Source organism: Trachemys scripta, chromosome 10, assembly GCF_013100865.1.
Source record: "Trachemys scripta elegans isolate TJP31775 chromosome 10, CAS_Tse_1.0, whole genome shotgun sequence".
Classification (NCBI taxonomy): domain Eukaryota; kingdom Metazoa; phylum Chordata; order Testudines; family Emydidae; genus Trachemys; species Trachemys scripta.
Window position 1 is genome coordinate 59,249,342 of NC_048307.1, and position 23,140 is coordinate 59,272,481.

The window sequence follows — 23,140 nt, forward strand, 5'->3', positions numbered from 1 at the left end:
GCTGCAGCTTCACTGGTCAGGTACCACACTAGCAAGGTTAAAGCTAGCTTGGGTAGGTATGTTGCAATCACACACCCCAGTTACAGTGTAGATGTACCATGAAACATATACAACATCATCTCCAACTATAACATACAGTGAAATGTTCTCCACAATCAGTAGGACGACACAGGTAAACAACACACAATCTATATGTAGAGGGAGCCTGCACAACTGCCACCCATTTGCCCTGATATTGCAAGTGGAAGCTTGTGCTCTACTTTAGCAAGTAAACAGGCCCTGCCCCTACCTGCCTGTTGGACTCCGGAGTTATTTGCTCCATAGCCAGTTTTCTGGGAAATTGCTTTCAACAAGAACATTCTCTCGAGAGTGAAAATAAAACAGAAAATACACTAAGTTCATGGAACAAGCGAGGGAAGTTGCTCTTTTGGAGCATTTCACTGCTCCAGTTCAGATGAGCTACACTGGTGTAAACTGGAGTAAGTCTGACTTTACACTGGAGCAGCACATCACCACCACCTTGCTTCCTGTGTAGCTGCATTGGTGTAAGACACCCTTGCACAGACATGACTTTAGAAAAGGGTAAGAAAACAGAAGGGAAAAAATATATGTAGAAAGAAGGTTTAAACCAGAGAAAGGCAGACTAGGCCTACGTAGACCCCTAATGAGAGATCCACTGGAATGAGAGATCAGCTGGAAATCATGTAACCCACCGCTCAGTTCCATTGCTTCTCTGCTCTGTTGTGCCACTGTCCCTGTACCATCTCTCCCACTAGCCCCATGGAACTCTGGGAGGAAATTTGCCACAGGCCCCACAGCACGAGGGCTGCAGGCAGATGCAGGGACCCTGTCAATGTGGCTCCAGTGGAGTCTCACTGCCAGGAAGCTGTCTGTGTGTGGGAGGTTGGTGTGGGGCAGGGGTTGGGTGCATGCATGTGTGTGGGAGACCCAGATGCAACACGGAAACCCATGGAAGGTCCCTGAGATTTGGGAGCAGAACCCACAGCCTGTTTTGGAGGGGTGCAAAGCCCACCATAATGTGAATGGGGCCAAATGTCAGCCAGAACTGGAATGATCTGGTCCAGTTTCCATATCCTGGGTGTGCAAAAATCACATGACACTGCACTTGCTGTGAAGAAAACAGGTGTCTCTATTTTTATATATGTGCTGCAAACGCTGCAGACATACCATAACTGGGTGGGTTAAAGATAGACTTTCATCTTTAAAAATGTATTTAAACTACACAATGAGACTTTAGATGTTACATGTAATGCCACCAACACAAGTGTAAAAACAGGGAAATGAACAGTTCAGACATCAGCAAACCATTTGCAAGCAGAAATGTTCGGCATAATGCACGCTCCTCGTAGCACACATTTGCCTGTGCTGCTAATATAGAAACTGCACTAGTCCAAGTTTGTTTCTTAGAAATTACACATGAGGCCTGACATTCCTACCTTGATTAAGTGTAACATTTTCACTGCCTATGTATGGTGGAACCACTCTAATCCTGGTCCTAGAGCATAACTAGAGCAGCTATGCTGTGTGCTGGGGAACACTTTGGAAACTGTTGGTGAAAGCAGAGGGGTCTAAAACTGGAGTAGGCTACACAGCGGCATCTATGACCCATTCTATATAGTGGGCCATGGCCATTGCCCTATATGCCATCAGATCCACCTATCCCAGTGGCTTGCTATGGATTTGTGGTGGGCTGTGAACCCCATGAAGCCAGGCTCTGGCATAGGGTGTGTGAGTAGCTAGCTCTGTGTGGCATCCTCAAGGCCTGTCCTCAATGAATCCACATCAGTTCTACTGTAGGCGGAACCCTCCGCGACCCTGGTGGAAGGGCAGGTTTTGCCCCATAACCAATTGCTACTTTACCAATATCCTGAAATAAATCCTATAAGGCTTTCACACTTAATTTTTCAGAGTCTGGAAAATAATATTCCTGGTTTGAGTGAACTTTTCAAACATGGTAACATAAGAACGCATAGCAGTCTAGGATCAATGATGTTAGCCTCCCAGAAGAACTGGAGCCAAAATTGGATTGCTCTGTGTGTGTGTGTGTTGGCTGCGGGAGGGGGGCTACATCTTCTTAGGGTCAGTGGGGTTGGAATCCTGAGGTTAGTAATAACATATGCAGTCTTCCACTTCTAGGAGAAATAAGTGACTGGCAAAATTATTATTTTTTTATTATTATTATTCCATTAAACCCCAATTTGGTAGTGACTGAAAAGACATTGCAATATGTGGCCTATGGGAAATCAATAAGCGATCTGAGCCCATTTCTAGCTGGATATAGTATTCACATCCTACAAGCAACCCTCACAACTGGCATTAGTTGTGCCTCCAGAGAGGCTCTGGATTGAATAGACCAACTGAACTGTCTGACTCTCACTCCAGAATAGGATTAAGGCATGTCAGTGGGACAGTGTGGGGAAGCTCATACTTCTGCAGTCCACCCTGACGCTGATCTGCTCTTCGTGGATTTCTGTCTCCAGAGTTGTCAATCATGCCCCTTTCACCAGCTCAAAATTAAATCGGTTTTAATATTTTTTTTAAAAAGAAGTGAATCATAAGGTGAGAGATGCTATTGGTAGTGGGATCCCATTAAATAGTGAGGCAAGTAACTGCAGAAAAGGGAGCGCCTTGTTACAATAACCCTGTACTGTAGTTTACTTCAGAAAATCCTGTGCAGTCAAAACATCAGCCTAGTTTCTTAGCGGTTGCTGATTGCTCAATTATCCAGTTGTCTATTTATAGGTCTTTTCAGCATTATTCAAGGCTGAAACAACTTTAAACTAAAAAAAAGAGAAAGTAGGTTGTGAAATTTGGTTGCCAACCCCTGGATTATGTATTTTGTTTTCCCCGTTATACTATAAACAGACTATACGGTTGAATTTCCTTCCACTCGTGCATGGCAGAACATTAAATAATAGCATCTGCACTATAATATATTTTCTTCACTTACATAATTTGATTAATGGGGGGGGAGGAGGATCCTGTGGTTAAGACATAGGACTGGATGTCAAGTGATCTGGGTTATATTCACAGCTCTGCCACAAACTTCCTGGGTGCCTCCTATAACCTCTGTAATCACACTTCCTAATATGTAAAATATTTTCCTTCCTTACGGGGTTATTGTAAAACTTAATTGATTATTGTTGGTAAAATGCTTTGAGAATCTTGCATCTAACTGAGTCCCTTGCTATAACACTGTGCAGATGTTTTAGAAAATTGCAAAGTAGGATTGTTACGGTCATGCCTGTGCTAAGAGTTGGTTGACGTATGATAACGAATGTCATTTTCAACACTTACATAACTATCGGGAGTCTTCTAGAAGTTGACATGCTTTAAATCTAACTGATATGATTACAGACAAAAAAAGACACCTTTCCATGCTAGTATTATGCCTGTATTTAGTTTGGGGTCTTGGTAGGTATTTTTATTTTTATTGTTTTGTTTATTTTCTGTTGCAGTTTCACCTTGATAAAATACTTAGCAAAACCACAAGACAGTTGCATTCCATCTACAAGGAAGGATAGGGGGATTAGCACTAGTATTCTAATCCCAGATAATCCTCTTTGGTAAATCGGTGACCTGCTCTGTGCCTCAGTTTCCCCATCTATAAAAAAGAATAATACCAAACTCACTAAGGATTAGTCAGTGTCTGGAAAGCACAATGTAATCATTATTTTATGTGCTATTAGACTGTTATTAACATGTCAGTGTGTCTTTGTAAATCAAATCTACAATGTGTGTCTAATTTCTAATATGCAAAGATCCCAGAAAACTTTTTGAACAAGAAGTAAAGAGGAAAACATTTTGCTGCTGTGAATAAATAACGGAGGGGTCTAATATTTACCTGAAATGGAAAATTGATGCAGGTTACAGCAAATGTAACAGTGTAAAAGCCACAAACAAAATGTGATAAGCTTTCAAATCCCTGAGGATTCAGCAGTGCAACAGCTATTACATTCACTAGGAATCACAGGATTAAATCTGTGTAACACAGTGAAAAGATACCTAGTCTGAGATCTGTTATCCCCTATATGCGCAATATGGTTCATTAGTCAATGCAAATAGAACTCGTGCATGAGAACTGAGAAATTCCTGATTTTTTTTAAAAAATAGAAAAGCAGGATTATTGAAGTGTATTGTTCACATCTGCACATTTTTCAGAAGTTGGTAAGTCACTAAAAACCTAGTCAGTTATCAAATGAAACTTTTAAGAGACAATTGTAAAGTATATTCAACAAATATTGTAGTGTCTATATTTAATAGTCATGCATATTTATTTCAAGTGACTGAAGTAATAACAAACTTACCATTAATAGAATCAATTCATTTACTGCTGTGCACTATTTGTCAGTCAGTGACCCAATCTACTTGTAGAGTACAAGGAAAAGCAACACATGTCCCCTTACAAATACTATCCATCATTAAATTAGTGGGAAGGAAGGAAAGCAGCTGAAACTTACTATCATTACAAATGTTCCCAGGAATTCGGACAGGGCTTCTTTTATAAAGCTGTTCTTCAAGGCAATTTTCTCCTTGAATGTTCTTTTGCTTTGCCCGTTCATTTTTTGGTTCCTCTTGTTGCTCTGTAATGCCAGTTATGCTCCAGCACAGACCCCTCAAATTTGCTTTGTAATCATCCCTGCTTCAGCTGAACTTTGACACTTTTACTTATACATTGAAATATGAGATTTTGACATCTGTGCAGCCAGTGAAATCATCTGACTGTGCAGGCATTGACTGGATCCCCTCAACGTGACCTGATGATTCATCATAAGTTTTCCATCCTGTGTGATATCTGAGTTTGCTGGCTTCTATTTATATTAGCAGAACTAGATAATACTGGAAACCTCACAATCAGAAGCTGATGAACTTTTTTTCTTCTAATTCCACACAGAATGGATTAATCATTGTCTTTCCCCCAAGGTTACCTTTTACCAAGGTAAACTTTTGTGTGTTTATTTCCCCAAAAGATGAGAAGGAGAGAGATTATATAAACTGCCAAATATGGAAGCAAGCCCTTGGTTTTGCTCCCGGATGGGATTAAAGTTACGCAGTTGTTGGCCATTTGATACCTTTCTGCAAAGGAGGCTGTGCCAGTGAGTGAGTGCTTGCCAAAGAAATGTGCTCTAGCCTTTCTTTATTTATTTTTTTAAAAAGGCACATTCTGTACAGTTTAGAGAGATTTCAGTGCCTATTGAAGAATGCTGCTTTAGAAGTGCTGTGATTTTGTACATTCATGGACTGAATAGTAATACACTGCTTGGACTAAATACCTTAACTCTCTAGTGATGAGAGAGCCCTGTTAATGAGAGAGCAATGAGGCAGAATAATGTAAATGCCTCTAATGAAATCTGCTTCAGTCCAGTGGCTTTTACAGTGTGGTATAGTCTGGTGAGGCACTGGAAAAGAGTGTATGCCTCCCAAATGTTTAGCTTAATTGTAGTCCCTGTGTTGAAGTAAAACTGACTAGGGGCTTGATCCTGCAAGGTATTCAGGACCTTATTTCCCACTGACTTGAAAGAGAGCTGAAGGTTCTGAGCACACTACAGGCCCAGTGTGGAATAATATTTCTACAGTGAAACATTCATCTACTTTTCTTTAAGAAGCTATTAGCATCTTGGTTGTTCCTATCAGATGTGTCACTGACTCAGCTGACACATTGATTGATTGACTTGAACAAATTGACACATTGTTTCATCCGTTGGCTTTGTTTGTATTAAGTACAGGAATACCCAGAGCCTAATCCTTGTAGGTGACTTCATGATGAGTTGGGGATGCATAGGGTCTGGTGCTGTGTCTACGCATGGGGTCTTTTGGATCCCTGGTATATGTTTACACTGCATTTAGACACCTGTGGCTGTCCTGTGTCAGCTGACTCAGGCTCACACGGCTTGGCTAAGGGGCTGTTTAACTGTGGTGTAGATTTTTGGGCTCAACAAGGATGTTCTGGGGGGGAGGGTCCCAGAGCTCATGCTCCAGCCTGAGTCTGAACGTCTAACCTGCAATTAAAGACCCCTTAGTCTGAACCAGCTGACATGGGCCAGCCGTGGGTTTTTAATTGCAGTGTAGGCATACCCACAGTTCTCAGTGGCTGCAGTTCCACTGGTGGGTTAGATGCCCCGGTAGTAAAGATGTCTAAGCCTTGTTTATACTATTCCTGTCTCCAGCTGTGCTGCACCCATGGGGTATTTGGTGTCTGAAATATGCTAGTGTAAATAAGGCTATGTAGAAGGCAGCAGCACCTAGCAGCATCAGGAATATAGAGCCTGACCTAAAGCTGACTAAAATCAGTGGGAATTCCCATTCCTATGAATGTCAGTGGGTTTTGGATCTGGCCCATCCAGAACAGGGCCTGATTCTGCAGGATCAGGATAAGGGTAAAATTCACTTCCCTCACCCAGGAGTCTTCTACTCCAATTGCTTCAACTGAGTTATTCCAGAGATCACTCTGGTTTGGTGCAACTTTGGAGTGTAATGTGATTATAGCCCAATTTATTACATTTTGGGAGACACCTTTGCACCAAAGCTACATGTTCAGGATATTAGTTATTACAGCACATAAAAGATACAACTTTATTATGGCTATGAAAGGAAAAGATTTGCATAATTATTTGTGTAAAAAATTGCAGCAGGTTCCTGAGGACATGTTCATTACAGCAAGAATGAGATGAATACGGTGTTTCTTCCTTGAAAGATGAGACATAAGTGGTGTACTTAAGAAAAGTAATTGATTAAGAAGAATGTTGATAGCAATTCCTTCTCTAACAGAGGCCTAGATTGTGGCAGGTAGCCACAGCCCTGAGTAGGGAGGCAATGAAGAGCTGCATTGTTCCAGAGTTGCACTGCCTTTCTGTACCCCTTTTCATTCTCAGAGGGCTGTGTGGTGATCACCTCATTAATCCTCACAACAGGTGTGCAAGGTTTGGTAGCCCCATTTTTGGTAGCTGGAGATACTGTGGGGGGAGAGTTGGCTGAAGTCACAGGGTAGAGTCAGTGGCACATCCAAGATTATGAGTCAAGAGCTCCTCATTCCCAACTCCTTGTTCCTTTCTCCAGACCACACTGCTTTCCCCATAGTGCTTTTGTTCCTTGGCTAGGTGAGCATAACTCTGAGAATCTGCTTTCTAGTGCCAATACCTACACTTAAAAGATCAGAGTTTGCTTTCTTCAAATATTCTTTAATATTTGCTTAAAGTTTTCAGTTTTCACATATATTCCTCCCATTGAAGTAATTGGCTAGACTCTTTGCAGAAAGCCAATACAAAAGGGGCACAAACGCAGCTGTAGTGAATTCAGTTTATAATTTGAGTGATAATCACAGCAGGTTTGTTGAAGTATTCTCCCAGTTCTAACAAATATCTAGATGGCATTGGGGGGGGGCGGGGGGAGAACATATTAAATGTAAGGAAAAAGAAATACTATTAAACATTTAAAACCTTAATTAGTAATCCATGCAACCTACCTTTCCTGTTATTGCTCCTTTACTACATAGAGAGCTGGACTGCCCAGTTAAACAGTGGTCAGATGATAACACCATGATTACTGTTTTCTACTAATCTCACTCATTCTCAGGTTTACCATCTTGGCCCTGCTCGCGATGTCATAATGGTAGGAATACTGGCACTGCCAAACAGATGACATGAGTATCCTTCAAGACTGTCAGGGTAGCTTAGAGCTTAAAAAACTGACAACTGGGATGTAACTCCCCAGGTCCATGCAGTAAGCACCACTGCTCTGCACCAGCATCTCTGGACTGTGATTAATCCTGGCCTTTGATCATCGCTCATGTGGAAAGGCTGCTATTACTGCAAAGAGGTGGAGAGGGTCGCACACGTGCAGAACAGCGCAAAGAGGCTAATACTCTCTGCCTGTAGTTTATTGATTTTTGCTAATGATGTTTCATTTGGACTTGAGTTTCCAATTTGTGTAACATATACAGTTTAAGTATCATTAAATGGAATTCAGGTGACTGAAAGCAGGGAGGCCAAAGCTTTTTAAAAAAGGGAAAGAATGTCTACAATATTAATGTGATCCATTCTTGAATGTACCTATACTGTAACCTCAGAACTGGGCCCCATAAATTGTCCCATTACATCCGTGAAATCTGCATTAAAGTACTTTGGCCCTATGTCTATATCCAAGCAGACTAGGAATGAGAAAGGGTTATATACAGACTGTATTATTCTACCTTCCTTACATTCCCCCTCATGCTTTGTCCTACAGAAATAAAGAATAATGCTGCTACATATTGCTCCCAGAGCTTAATTCTCAGGGGTAACAATATATACAGCACTGAGTTCTTAACAGTATAGTATTCCGAGTATCGCATAAATCATTATTGATGTAAGTGATAAACCCAACATAGCCAGGGTGAGCAAGTTTATTAACATGCAACACAATGCACCTTTCAGTATTTGTATAATATGGGCCAAATTCTTCCCTACTGTAAATCTGTTGGTTTTAGTTGAGCTACACCAAGGCAAATATGCCCATTAGCTGTATTTCCTGTCTGTATGCAAGTTTATTCACCTAACTTACATTTTCACAGAAAAATTACTACACGGTTTTTGAAAGATTTTTCTCTAGTAAGTGAATCATTGCTACTGCTGGTGCATTCAAAGAAAGCAACTATTTTATGATGAAGAGCTGAACAGATTCAAATACAGCATTACTGATTCTTTGCATACCCAAGGAGCACTTCTGTAGACCATCTTTCCCTTTCTGGTCTGCCTCCATCTATCCTTTGCTGTCATCTCTGATGCATAAGTGCTAATGTGAATCAGATATAGGAGTAAAAGATCTCAGTCAATAGAAGAAACATCAGCCCCTTGGAGTGACAAACTTGAAAGATTCCTATGAATTCATGTTACTTCTGTTAGTAAACAATGTAAGCATATTCCACATTGGCTATAGCCTTAAGGGCCTGATTCAAAACCCACTGCAGGCAGTGGGAGTCCTGTAAACTCCTTGGGGCAAAGTCAACAGCTCTCTGTTCTGAACACACCATGAGGTCCCAGGAAATAACAAATAATGATAACATTTTAGAAGATACAGAAGTGCAGTGTGACAGGGTGCTGGGCACAAAGTGCTTAATCAGCCCCCTGCCACACCAGCTCCAATCAAGGGAAATGGATTGGGGCTGGCTGAATAGCCCTGCCTACTTGGCAACTAGAAACAGCTGCCAGCCTAATTAGCCAGGGGAGTGGGCAGGGGGGAGAAAGGCCAGAGGCTGAGAGGGGCTGGTGGCTCTAGCCTGTTGCTGGTGAAGTCTGGCTGTAAAACCCTGTACATAGATAGCTGGTGGTGGGAAAGACCTATCATTAAAATACACAGTGATTGCATGGGCCTAAGGTGTTCCTGATTGGTTTTGTAAGGGCAGCGGGGCAGAAGCAAGAGGGGCCCAGCAGTGCCTTGCTACACATGGGGGCTTGTCTGGGATATGAAGCCAGCATGAGTGCGTGGTGGCCTGGAGATGGAAAGGATCCTGCAATGGCTAGTGAACAGGGCTGGTTTTAGGCACTGTGGGGCCCGATTCGAATACCCGGCAGAGATCCAGGTCTTCAGCGGCACTTCGGCAGTGGGGGGTGCGGACCCCCCACCGCCAAAATGCTGCGGAAGACCTGGAGCGAGTGAAGGACCCCTCGCCGCCGAAGTGCCGCCGAAGACCCAGACTACTGCCGGGTGAGTAAAAAAAATTAAAAAGGCGCTCTTCTTTAGGGGGTGGGGCCCTCTTAGGCGCGGGGCCCGATTCAGGGGAATCAGTGGAATCGGCCTAAAGCCGGCCCCTGCTAGCGAAGCAGCAGGAGGAGATGCAAAAGGTGCTGCAAGCCTTCCAGCAGTCCCACCAGCTAGAGAGGCAGGTCTTACTCACCTGGCTGCTGGAACAACAGAGAACCCTGCAGGACTTTATAAGGGAGCAGGCTAACATGCAGCAGCAGCTCCTACAGCGACTGGTGAGTCCCATGTGGGGTGATGGGCACCTGGGCAACGGGATTGGGCCTCTGTAAGATGGGCCCCGCCGATGACCCGGACACCTTCCTCCGCACCTTCAAGCAGGTAGCCCTGGGTGCCCGATGGTATAGGGCAGCCTGTGCCCTATGACTGGTTCCCTATCTGGCTGACAAGGCTCAAGCGGCCTATATGGCGCTCAGTAATGACCAGGCCAAAGACTATGAGACAGTGAAGGCGGCTGTCTTAGACCAGGTGTGACTAGCGGCATAAAAATACCGCCAGAAATTTCAGTCAGCCAGGTGGACAGGGGGGTTGCGGCCCCGGGCATTCACCCAGAAGCTGATGGATTGGGCCACTCGTTGGCTGCAGCCAGATACCCAAACCGTGGGAGAAATTGTGGACCAAGTGCTTCTAGAACAGTTTTTACAGGCCTCTCAGAGAGCGTGCGAGTCTGGGTCAGATGACACCAGCCGAGCACAGTGGAGGCTGCAGTCAAGCTAATTGAGGAGTATGCGGAAGCAGACTTACCCCGGAAGGAGGATTGGATGTGCAGGGACCTGGAGTCAGGGGAAAAAACCCAGAGAAATGCCCCCCAGGAAGGGCCCGGAGAGGAAGAAAGAGGAGCCCCCAGTCGTCCTGGTCAACTCATGTGCTGGCAGTGCGGATGACCGGGACATAAAAGGGGTGACTGCCAGGAGATGGAATGCGACCTAGCCGAGTTTTGCAGCTGGACTAACATTGGAGGGTGGGAGAAGGGACAAGGACTGCCACCATTCCAGGGAGGGTGGGGAGGAAGCCCCTGGAGGACCCTAATGGACATGGCCTCAGCCTGCTCGCTCATCCATAGGGGGCTGGTAAAGTCACACTGGCTTACCCCTGGGGTGAGGATGAAACTTGAGTGCGTCCACGAGGATAGGAAGCACTGTCCAATGGCCCAGGTGCCCCTGGACGTGTGGGGCAGGTTTTCCTGGAAACGGGTCAGGGTAGTGGAGGGGTTACTGTACCCAGTGATATTGGGGACTGACTGGAACCCCTTCCCAAAAGGTAGGGGAGGGGAGGAGACTCATGGGAGGAAAAAAGAGAGGGACCCTGAAGAAGGGAGGGGTGCCCTCTATGCTAATGGACCCCAGTAAAGGGGAGGACCAAAGTCCTCAGGAAAGAACAGAGGAAAACCCTAGACAACAGAGTCCGAATGGGGAAGAAAAGGGAGTAGAGGAGGAGGGGCCAAAGGAGTGCCCCAAAATAGAGCCCCCAGACAAAGAGACCCAGACCCCACTGGACAGGTTGGAGGAACCTTTGGCCTGGGTGTCCTGGGGAAAGTCGCAGCTGACCCTGATCCCCTGCTGGAGGGAAAGGGGGAGAAGCAGGGGGGCCAAACCTGGGGGTGCAATTGGTGTGGCGACCTGTAGGTGGTGGCAGAGCTATGGGGCCATCCACCCCGTACACAGTGTACGTTCTGTGGGTGGGGGATGAACAAACCCGCAAGGAGGACCCTGGGGAGCACCCAGTGGGAAGCAAGAGACTCCCCTAGAGTAACACCACTGGCAGAGGAGGAGAGGCCTGGGATGGACCAACCTAGTGGTTACCTAAGAGGGGAGGTATCTGACAGGGTGCTGGGCATGAAGAGCTTAATTAGCCTCCTGCCATGCCAGAATGGACTGGGGCTGGTTGAATAGCCCTGCCTGCTTGGCAACTAGAAACAGCTGCCAGCCTGATTAGCCAGGGGCTATAAAGGCTTGTGCGGGGGAGAAAGGCCAGAGGCTGAGAGGGGCTGATGAAGTCTGGCTGTAAAACTCTGCACATAGATAGTAAGGTGGTGGTGGGAAAGAACTATAAATAAAATACATGAGTGATTGCATCAACCTAAGGCGTCCCTGATTGGTTTTGTGAGGGCAGCAGGGGCAGAAGCAAGAGGGGCCCAGCAGCGCCTCGCTACATGCAGCCATCCCATTTATTGACATAGCTTTAAGGAGCGTACAGTATGGCACTTCCTATGTTCATATATATGACGACCGTGCAATGATTCGTTGAGAATGTGTGCTCTCAGAGATTATCTATCTGAAATAGTATGACAGAGATAACATTTCACATTGACAGGGCTCTAAGAGCTGGGCAGAGGGCAGTAGTGAAATGCTGCTGGATCACTGCTCTGGTTTCAAAATGCACGTGTAGTAAACATGTTGTAGTTGTACAGCTATTTTTGTGTCCATGCCAATGTTATATGTTGGGTTAGTGATAGCTTTTCCTTAAACCTGCTGGTTATAATACTAATATAAGCTCCTTTTGTACGTTACATTACACATAGCTCTATCTTACTGTATGTACTGGGAGAGGGGTGTGTAAATCAGGGCAGGATTTGGCCAGCGGGTGTTTTTTGAGAATGGATTGATTGAGTACAGAGAAGTAGTTTGTTCTGGCTAGTTCCCTGTCCATTTTCAGATATACACTCCCTTTTTCAGAACAATTAAGGTCCATAAGTTGTGCATACCTTTCTCTGCAAGAACAGAATATCCTTGGCTCATTTCATATTTTTTTATTAATTTCAGACCCCTGAAGAAGAAACACTTCCAAAGGGTGTTGCTATGAAAACAAAAGGTTTCTTCGTAAATACATTTGTGCTGCATGAAGAAAGCAAGACAGCCTTGAAGTATTTCCAGTGGATTTTTCTGATGATGTAAGTTCTATATTTTCCTAATCAGAATGGGATGCATTATCAAACCCTTTCACCCTGTTACAAAGACTAAATTCCTTATGGTAGCAGGAACAGTGGACCTTATTATGGCTACTGATAAGACAATAAGGATGCTAGAAGGGCAGTAGATCTAAGCCTTCCTAGTGTGAAATATTATTTTAAGAAAACCCAAGGGAAGTGAGGACTTGATTCCATCTCCACAAAAACAATATAAAATGCTGCATTTGACAAGCAAATCTTTGAAGATGGATAGGGCAGCATCTTTAGGAGGGCAACAAAACTTCCTCCATTTACATTGCAAACTACCTTCCCTTTACACTGCCAGTCCACTCCCAAGGCCACCCCTCACCCTCCCCCCCGAGATCTCCTTGTATCCAGGCACCGCTTCATACTTAGTGCTTCTACTTCCCTACTTCTAGTAGGTCTATCCAGCAATTAACAACTTGTGGCTGGATCATGCCAGCTGACTTGGGCTCATGGATCTCAGGCTGTGGGCCTGTTTAATTGCAATGTAGACATCCGGGCTCAGGCTGGAGCCCAGGCTCTAGGATCCTGTGACATGGTCCCCCTTTATCTTCTCACTTGGGTCACCTCTAATAGCAGTGTTACACTCACTCCATTGAAAGCTCATTCAGTCCATTACTTGCCACCTAACAGGTGAGAAGCTTCCTGTCTTGCTATTTCTAGGTGCTCTAAATCAGAGTCGCCCTCCCACTTTGTTCTCTCCAGAGGTCCCAAATTCACAATGGTTCAGTCTGGAATATCTAGATTTCCTGCCTCTCCAGAAACAGAAGTGTTACTGCTTGGGTTCATTTTGCGTGGGGGAATCTATCAGATGCTAGAATGAGGACAAAGACTAGAAAATTGTCCAATTCACGCTGTACAGAAATGTTAGATTGCATGTGCGCTTGCTCTTAGCACTCCGGTTTGTTTAATTGAAAAAAATTGCTCTGAGATTCATAGCATGTTCTTTACAGGATATATAGGTAGGAACACTCCGACACAGCAATCTGCTGTTGCCCCAGTGCTGTATCCATATTCATTAAGGTATAATGAATCTATTAATTGAATATGTAAGTTCAGTTAATTAGATATAAGACTTATTCCTTTAGTTTAAAGGGTAATAATAAAAAATTTAAACTGGCAAACCAGATTGAGCAATTAGAGATGATAAATGTGAACTGGAAAGTGCAATATTCCAATATGAATTAGTTAATTGCATCCGTTCATTAGGTGATATACATTAGCAGAAAGGTCAGTCCATTTGAGGCTTGATGTGTTTTTCAAATAGTAAATTCAAAAAAGCAAATTGAAGAGAAGTTCAGAGTAGGAAGGTATGTTATATATCTCACTCAGCATAGAGTATGTGGAACCAAAAGCACACCTGGCACAACTGCATAGATGTTAGCACACACTTTATAGAGCACTGACCCAAGACATTGCACATTGTCACCATCCCTGTCTGAGGTTTAGTGATGCTCAGTTGACAGCAGTGGGCCAGACTGTGCATGTGGCTTTTTGCCTGCTAGGCAGATAGAGGACACCCACACGGGTGGCTATGGTCTCAGGCAGATCTCAGGAGACCTTCAGATTTTGAGGCTACTCCTTGTGCACGTTCCATATTAGGTAACGTCAGCCCCCAGCAAACCAGTCTAGTGGTAAATCGGTGCTGGGAACATTATGTTTAAACCATAGACTTAAAAAGATAATACCAAACTTTGCAACTGACCCCTGTTTCTACTATGGGCCAAACCAAAACCACAGACCCCAACCCCTGCAGACTCTTTTTGCTTGCACCCAACTGAATAATTTGTGGCTTGACTAAAATCCTGACTTTAGGCTTAGGATCAGATTAACTGCAGCAGCGAGGAATAGATCTGTGCAGCGTGAAATGGACTCTATCACAAGTTTGAAAGCTGATCCATTGGTCTCATTTACAGTAAATAGTATATCAAATCTAGTTTTCATCATTGGTAGTTTCTGGACTTCCAATGGTCAGGAATCATTGCTGAGGATTGACGTCACCATCTATTTTGGATTCTATATTGAAACCATTAGTGTAAAAAGTAAATCAAAATATAAGTATGGTTTTGTAGCATTTGTAGAACTTACAACAGATCCAAAAATCCTCATTAAGCAATTACAACTACAGATGTGTAGTATTTAGACTCTGGATCCTTTTTGGTATGTAGAATCTTTTTGTAGTGAATTAATATTTCTCTGTAAAATCCCTGTAGTAAGTTTTAGGACTGTACTTTTATCTGGAGTAAGTATCGAGATCATTTTGCATGCAACTTGAGGAATGTAATTCTTAAAATATTTCAAACAATAAACCTCTCTCAAATCATCAGGCTTGGAGACATTTAAAGAAGTGATTCAATTAACTCAGGGGGAGGGGGAAGTGCTAGAAGGTGTGATTTATTTTTGCAGATAAATTACAATACCAGTATCTGTGGAAGAGCATTTGCTGCCATCATGGCCAGTAATGAAAATACCAGGCAATTAATATGAGACACTTGAGGCTGAAGCATTGACTGCATGAAGTTCAAATTTTAAAGTGGAAATTTGATCAGAAAAATGACTTAGTGGAAGTGGCTTTTTGGTCCTTATTTATTCTCCAGTTCTAATTCCGAAGCATATTTGATCAATTTTCCAAGTTAATTGTTTTTAAACTGCCAAAACTGTAAACTGAAACCAATCAGCCTATTTCTTTCTTACTTTGCAAGTACATCAGCACAAAGCATTACCTACAACTAACAGTCTGGAATTAGAGTTTTGCTGGCAATTTGGTTGATGAGTTTGTTCTGCTTTTATGCATCTATACCGAATCAGTGCAAGGGTAGAAAAAAAAGTAAAATTATTTTCCCAGAAAACAAAGTGCAACACTATACAACATTGTTTTTATAATGCCTTTATACAAACTGAATCCCCAAAAAACTTTATGGAGTTAAATGACATAATTACAAAGTTAATGTTGGGGGGGCAGATGAGAAATATGAAGAGATGAGATGTTTGCAGATAAGACTTGAAATGAGAGAGAGATTTAATGAGGCAGGTTATTCAAGATGGCAAGAGCTGCAGAGGAAAAGGCTCTCACACCCACAATGGTGACACCGGAGTGAAGGACGTCCATAAAACAGGCTTATATCAATCTATGGAGGGCTTTGAAAACAAGGTCTGTTTTCAACTGGGTCCTGAAATGAATGGGGAGCTAGTAGAGTTGTGGGGTTTTTATCATTCTTTTTACTGATTTTTATAAAGAAACAGACAATGTACAGTACAAAAAGGTAAATGACTTACAGCTTGTATATGTTTACAAATACCAAGCAGAATTGTTTGAGTAGCAGAGTGATGTGATCAGACTCCTTTGTGTGTGTTGAAAGGGTGGTGATAAACAGTCTAGAGCTGCTAGGGGAGTTTAGGAGATTCCATTGGGTATAGAAATAGTCGAGGATCAAGGAGATGAAGGCATAGACGAGAACCTCAACAGCCATGGAGGTGAAGCAATGCCTATAAATGTCAGTGGTGGGTCAGCATTTACGTACCTTTTGTTATTTTCTAATAATAGTGGAATACTATTACATATTTTTGTATAAAATACTTAGTGGGATTTAAGTGAACAAACTCTAAGATGACCAGGCGCTCAAATGGATAATGATATTAATGAAACTCCTGTCAGAATAATGCCCAACTACAAATCCACCTCATTGCCTAAGATTTGGTAGGTTTGCTTAGCTATTCGCTGTATGAGCTAGACTCTCCGGACATATGAGTAGAGCCCTACCAAATTCATGGTCCATTTTGGTCAATTTCACGGTCATAGGATTTTAAAAATCATACATTTCATGATTTCGCCTATTTAAATCTAAAATTTCATGGTGTTGTAATTGTAGGGGTCCTGACCCAAAAAGGAGTTGTGGAGGGGGTCTCAAAGTTATTGAAAGGGGGGGTGTAGTTCCGCTACCCTTACTTCTGGCTGCTGCCAGCAGCAAAGCTGCCTTCAGAGCTGGGCAGCTGGAGAGCGGCAGCTACAGGCTGGAATCCCAGCTCTGCAGGCAGAACCGCCACCAGCAGCAGCACAGAAGTAAGGATGTCCTGGTATGGTATTATGACCCTTACTTCTGCGCTGTTGCCTGCATTGCTGGGCCCTCAGTAAGCAGCCGCCACTCTCCAGCTGCCCAGCTCTGAAGGCAGCAGTGCAGAAGTAAGGGGACATGGTGTGGTATTGCCACCTTTACTTCTGCATGGCTGCTGGCGGGGTGCTGCCTTCAGAGCTGGGTGCCTGGCCCACAGCTGCCACTCTACAACCACCCAGCTCTGAAGGCAGCACAGAAGTAAGGGTGGCAATATATGACCTCCCTAAAATAAATTTGCGACCCCCTTACAACTCCCTTTGGGTCAGGACCCCCAATTTGAGAAAGGTTGTTCTCCCTTGTGAAATCTGTATAGGATAGGGTAAAAGCACACAAAAGACCAGATTTCACGGTCCATGATGCATTTTTCTTGTCCCTGAATTTGGTAGGGTCCTACATATGAGCGATGGTCAGCATGAGAACATAGATGACTCTCTGCTACCCTGATCTTGAAGACAACCTGGTGCTGGGTTGGTCCCTTTGGGACTGCTTTGCCAGCCCAGGATCTTTGCAGCACAAATTACTAAGGCCACACCTCCTCCCAGCCCTAATATTCCCTGGGAATGGAGGAGTAGGTGGTGCAGAGATGCTATGCTGGCATTATGCCTGGATTTCTTTACATGAGCGATCATCAGAGGCCCAGTTAGGGAAGCATTCCAGTTGCTTTCTGGACTATTGATGGCCCCCTACACCTTTTGAGTAGTTTTACTTTCTAGTGGTTCACATTTGCTGACAGTTATTTGTGCTGTTGTTGCTTCTGGTGCAGCATAGGTCTAAGGCCACATCTACACTGGCAAGTTTGTGCGCAGTAAAGCAGCTTTGAGTGCTGTAACTCCTGAGGTGTACACACTGACAAGCCACTTAGTGCGCAGATGCAGCGCTCTAAAAAAACCACCCCGACGAGAGGCGTACAGCTTTCTGCGCTGGGGCTACAGCGCTGTGGTGCCAGTGTAGACACTGTGGTGATTACAGCGCTGCAACTGGCCTCTGGGAGGTGTCCCACAATGCCTGTTCTGATGTCTCTGGCCGTTGGTTTGAACTCTACTGCCCTGCCCTCAGGTGACCAACTGTCAGCCCCACCCCGTACATTCCTTTGCAAATTTGAAAGTTCCCTTCCTGTTTGCTCGGTGATGCGTGCAGTGCTCTCAGCGATCCCCTGCTTGGAGCAATGCCGAGCTGCTAGACCTCATCAGCATTTGGGGAGAGGAGGCAGTGCAGTCACAGTTGTGCTCCAGCCGTTGGAATTCTGATACCTACGGACAGATTTCTAGATGCATGATAGAAAGGGGCCATGACCGGGACACATTGCAGTGCAGAGTCAAAGTGAAGGAGCTGCAGAACACCTACCACAAAGCGTGGGAAGCAAACCGCCACTCTGGTGCTGCGCCCATGAACTGCCGGTTCTACAAAGAGCTGGACGCGATACTCGGTAGCATCCCCATCTCCACAGCAAAGGACCCTGTGGATACTTCGTTGGCTTGCGTGCCAGTCGAGAGTGGACCGAGCCAGGAGGGGGCAATCTTCAACAAAGAGGGGGATGGGGACCCAGAGGCAGAGGATGGTTCAGAGGCCAGAGATGCATACAGTCAGGAGCTCTTTTCTACCTCAGAGGAGCCTAGCCAGTCACAACAGTCGGATCTTGGCGAAGCACAAACAGGAGAGGAGGCCCCTGGTAAGTGGATCTGATTTGGGGAATTGCTGAAGCGAGTTGTTGGGGGCAGGAGGATTGCAGAAAGCAGGCTTCTCTCCCACTTCATGCCTAGCCGGAGCAGGCTGCTGATACTCCCTCACTTCACGGGAATCTCCCTCAGAGATCTCCAGGAAACTCTTGTGGAGATGCTGGGCAAGCCACTGCTGTAGGTTCCTCAGGAGGGCTGCTTTGTGTCTTGCCCCATTAACGATAACTTTCCCACGCCACTTTATGTGACGGGTGGGGGGACCATTGCTACACACAGGCTAGCTGTATAGGCGCCATGGCAGAAGCCACAGGCTTGGAGAAGACCTTCCCTTGATTCCCTGCTCACCCTCAGCAGCGAGATATCTTCCATAATGAACATCTCTTGTGGAAAGTGTGGGGACAGGAATGATTATCAGGCCCATCCTACAGTGCTGGCTCTCCTCAAGTGCCCAAGAGCCACGTACCCATTGTACAGCAGGGTCCTAGAACAGTGATTTACTCTGCCCTTGCGGCTACTCACCATTTTGGGGGTCTTATGGCTCATGTGTGCTTGCATGGGGTCAGCCAGTTAGTGAAAGGTGTATTAGTACTGGCTGTGTTTTAAAGCACAAACAGTGTTGTCTGTGTTGCAAACAATACTGCTCCTGTAAAATGTTGCATTTAAACTTCACAGAGATGACCTTGGGAGCACAGCCTCCCTCTTTGTTATTGGTGGCAGAACGGCTGCACAGAATTAGAAAGCGTCCAAGAAGAAGTAAGGAGGACTTTATGCGTGAGGTTATGATGCACTCCACCGCTGAGAAAAAAGAATTGAAGGAGTGGCGGGACAGCGAGAAGAGGGACCGAAAGGAGAATGCGGCACACCAGAAAGAAGCCACGGAGCGGCTCTTAATAGTTATGGAGCACCAAGCAGACATGCTCCAGGCGATACTAGCTCTTCAAACCGAGCAGCTCCATGCCTGCCCTCCTCTGCAGCCTCTGTTGCAAAACTCTTTCCCATGTGCCCCACACACACACTGCCAACACACTGTTATCAACCTCCTGGCTCCACTCTCTACCCGCAGCATTCCACTCCTCCCTCCTCACAGTCCAGCAGTGGGGACTGCCACTACCCACTGCACTCAACACCCATCCCTCTGCAGCTTGGCCCTGCTGAAGTCCAGCACCCGCTGCATCGTACTCCAAAGGAGAAGGTTGGGTATGATCCTTGGACATACACAAATCTGTAGCCATCCCGGGACCCCTCCTCCTCTGGAGACCTTCCCTTCCCCCATCACCTCCCTGCTGATGATTTTTTTTATTTGACTCTCTCCTCTGGTTGTTGACTTTCAATAAAATAATTGTTTGTTTGAAAGCAATCTTTATTCTATTAAGTGAAAGCAAAAACAGCACTGCAAAGCAACATACAATTATGTTAAGGGCCCTTCTTGCATCATGTGCGCCAATCACCTCCTAGCATTACAAGCACTGCACTCCTGAGCACAGCAACAAATATTAGTGGCTTTCAGCTTCAAATTGCTGCCTCAAGGCATCCCTGATCCTTATGGCCCCATGCTGTGCCCCTCTAATAGCCCTGGTCTCTGGCTGTTAAAATTCAGCCTCCAGGCTCTGAGCCTCTGCGGTCCAGCCCTGAGTGAAGCTTTCACCCTTCCCTTCACAAATATTATGGAGCGTACAGCACGCGGCTATAAGCACATTACTATTGTCATTGGCCATGTCCAGCTTCCCATACAGGCATCGCCAGTGGGCTTTTAAATGGCCATATGCACACTCCACAGTCATTCTGCACTTGTTCAGCCTGTTGTTGAAGCACTCCTTGCTGCTGTCAAGTTGCCCCATATATGGCTTCATGAGCCATGGCATTAAGAGGTAGGCGGGGTCTCCCAGGATCACAGTGGGCATTTCAACTTCCCCTATGGTGATCTTCTGGTCATGGAGAAAGTCGCTGCTTGCAGCTTCTTGAACAGGCCAGAGTTCCAAAAGATATGTGCATCATGCACCTTTCCGGACCAGCCTGCGTTAATGTCTGTGAAACGCCCATGGTAATCCACAAGCACCTAGAGAAGCATTGAGAAATACTACTCAATCACCCCTCTGCAGTTAGGGAAGCCCATTTGTGCAAAGCCATCCACAATATCATGCACGTTGCCCAGAGTCACGATCCTTCAGAACAGATGCGATTAATGGCCCCGCACACTTCCATCAACACGACTCCAACGGTTGACTTTCCCACTCCAAACTGGTTAGCGACCGATTGATAGCAGTCTGGAGTAGCCAGCTTCCACAGTGCAATCCCCATGCTCTTCTCCAACGGCACGGCAGCTCTCATTCTCACGTCCTTGCGCCGCAGGGCTGGGGCAAGCTCATCACACAGTCCATGAATGTGGCTTTCCTCATGCGAAAGTTCTGCAGCCACTGCTCGTCATCCCAGACATGCATCACGATGTGATCTCACCACTCAGTGCTTGTTTCCCGAGTCCAAAATCAGCGTTCCACTGTGGTCAGCACCTCTGTGAATGCCACAAGCAATCTCATGTCATAGTTACTACGCATGGCTAGATCAACATCACACTCCTCTTGACTTTGTAGTTTAAGGAATAACTCCACTGCTACTCGTGACATCTTGGTCAGTGCGAGCAGCATACTGGTCAACAGCTTGGGATCCATTCTTGGGGCTCGAAAGAGGCAGGGCAGGGCAAGCAGTAAACAAACTGTTGAAAGATGGTGCCAAATGCGGACGGAAGCACAGGGATTGCTGGGATGCGAAGCAATGCATCATGGGGCATTGGGACAGGACCCAGGGTGCCCCACGACCCCTTCCGCCTTCCCACAAGTCTTAGCGACAAAAGAGAAAGAGGTGCTCTGTGGAATAGCTGCCCAGAGTGCACCGCTCCAAATAGCGCCGCAAGTGTGAACATGCTATTGCGCAGGCAGCTGTCAGTGTGAACACACAACAGCAATTTCCCTTTGGCACTCTCTGAACGGCACTGTAACTGCCGGCACTGTAACTTTGCAAGTGTAGATGTGCCCTAATACCTAATCCTTTGAGGGGTGAGCCCATTACACTGCACTGGCCAAACCTGGAAGGTTCTGAGTGGGAATGCAATAGGTAGCAAAGGTGGGATCCACGAAAGTATTTAAGCCCATAAACCCCAGACTTATGTGCCTAAGTCCCTGTTTTAGGTACCCAGGGCCCAGTTTTGGCTCCACTGTGATTCATCAAACTCTTGCCTATATTTTAGGCACCTAAACTCACTCTGTGCCTTAAGCTTTTCAGGGTAAAAGTTCCCTAAGCGCCAATGTTTCTGCTTCTAGGCATGCATGCTGCTACATCTCTATAGCTGTCCAGATACCTGCCTCCCACCTAATCCCCAGAGCAATCCACGAACCAGGGGTCCACAGGCATTTGGTTGCATAAGTTGTGTGTGAGGCCCACCTGGATCTGGTAGGTGTGCTCAAAGGGCACTTACAGGATTGGGACCCATTCAAAATCTGGCTGGAGGAGGTGGTGCTGGTTCCCATCTTATAACTTTTCGCTTGGTAGTTAGAGCATTCACCTAGGATGGGGAAAACCCAGGTTCAATTCCCCCTCTGGCTGAGGGGGAGAAAAGAATAGAACAGGGGTCTCCCAACTCTAGGAAAGTGCTCTATCCACTGAGCTATGGGATATTCTGATGTGGGGGACCCTCAGTCTCTCCTGTTCCACTGTGGGTAAATAATGACAGTGTGGTTGCAGCAGGGGGACTGGACCCAGGCTCTCCCACCTCCCGGGGGGGGGGGGTACTCTAATCACTGGGCTACAGAGTCATTCTAATCCTCTTACTCTCACCCAATGACTGTGTAATTATCCACAGTGGAACAGTCCTTGTGCCAGAGAGAGAGGCAGAGTGGGGAACTGAAGCTGGATCTTCCCCATCCCAGATGAGTGCTCTAACTACTTGGCTAAAAATTACATGGTGGGCACCACCGCCTACTCCTGTTCCTTGTGGAGCGAGGCAGGTGCCTAAGTCATTCCTACAAGAAACACCTCAGGTGCCTAAGGTGTCTAACTCCAGGCCATGGGTTCCTGTTCGTAGATCACTAGGCATGGATAGACACCTCCCTGCAGCCTGGACTGAGGCCTGGTCTACACTGGGGGGGGAGGGGGGAGTTACGCAACTTCAGTTATGTGAATAACGTAGCTGAAGTCGACATACTTAGATCTACTTACTGCCGTGTCTTCACTGTGGTAAGTCGACGGCTGATGCTCCTGCGTCGACTCTGCCTACGCTTCTCGCTCCGGTGGAGTATCGGAGACGACAGGAGAGCACTCGGCAGTCAGTTGATCGCATCTAGACTAGATGCAATAAATCGACCCCCAGTGGATCGATCGCAGCCCATCAATCCAGTGCGTAATGTAGACACGTCCTGAAAGAGGGGCAGGCTTAGCATAGCAGGGAGCTATGTAAACTAGCCAATAGGAGATGCTGCCCAGTGCTTTGCTGCTAGTGCGCGGTGCTTTGCCGACGGTGCGCTGCATTTTCCTGGCGGATCCTGCTTTCTCTCTCCCTCCAGTCCTGTGCTTTCTCATTCTCTTTAATAGATTGCTGCATCACTTCTTGCGACATGTCTTCTTTGCTTTTTCGCGGTCTCTTCCTGAGTCTTTGCAGACTCTGAGCAGGCGAT

At 45.7% G+C, this 23,140-nt stretch overlaps 1 protein-coding gene across 2 annotated transcripts in view; it reads right to left on the minus strand.

Annotated features, from left to right (window-relative positions):
* AQP9 (aquaporin 9) overlaps positions 1 to 4,826 on the minus strand; it is a 40,337-nt gene extending 35,511 nt beyond the window's left edge. Inside the window, exon 1 of one of the 2 annotated variants that reach the window (XM_034783048.1) lies at positions 4,482 to 4,825. In XM_034783048.1, coding sequence (XP_034638939.1) covers positions 4,482 to 4,583 — 102 coding nt within the window. In that variant the 5' untranslated portion in view covers positions 4,584 to 4,825. Of the gene's footprint in view, positions 1 to 4,481 lie in introns of both variants that reach the window. The other variant, XM_034783049.1, reaches the window with a different exon arrangement.
* Between the last annotated feature and the right edge of the window lie 18,314 nt (positions 4,827 to 23,140).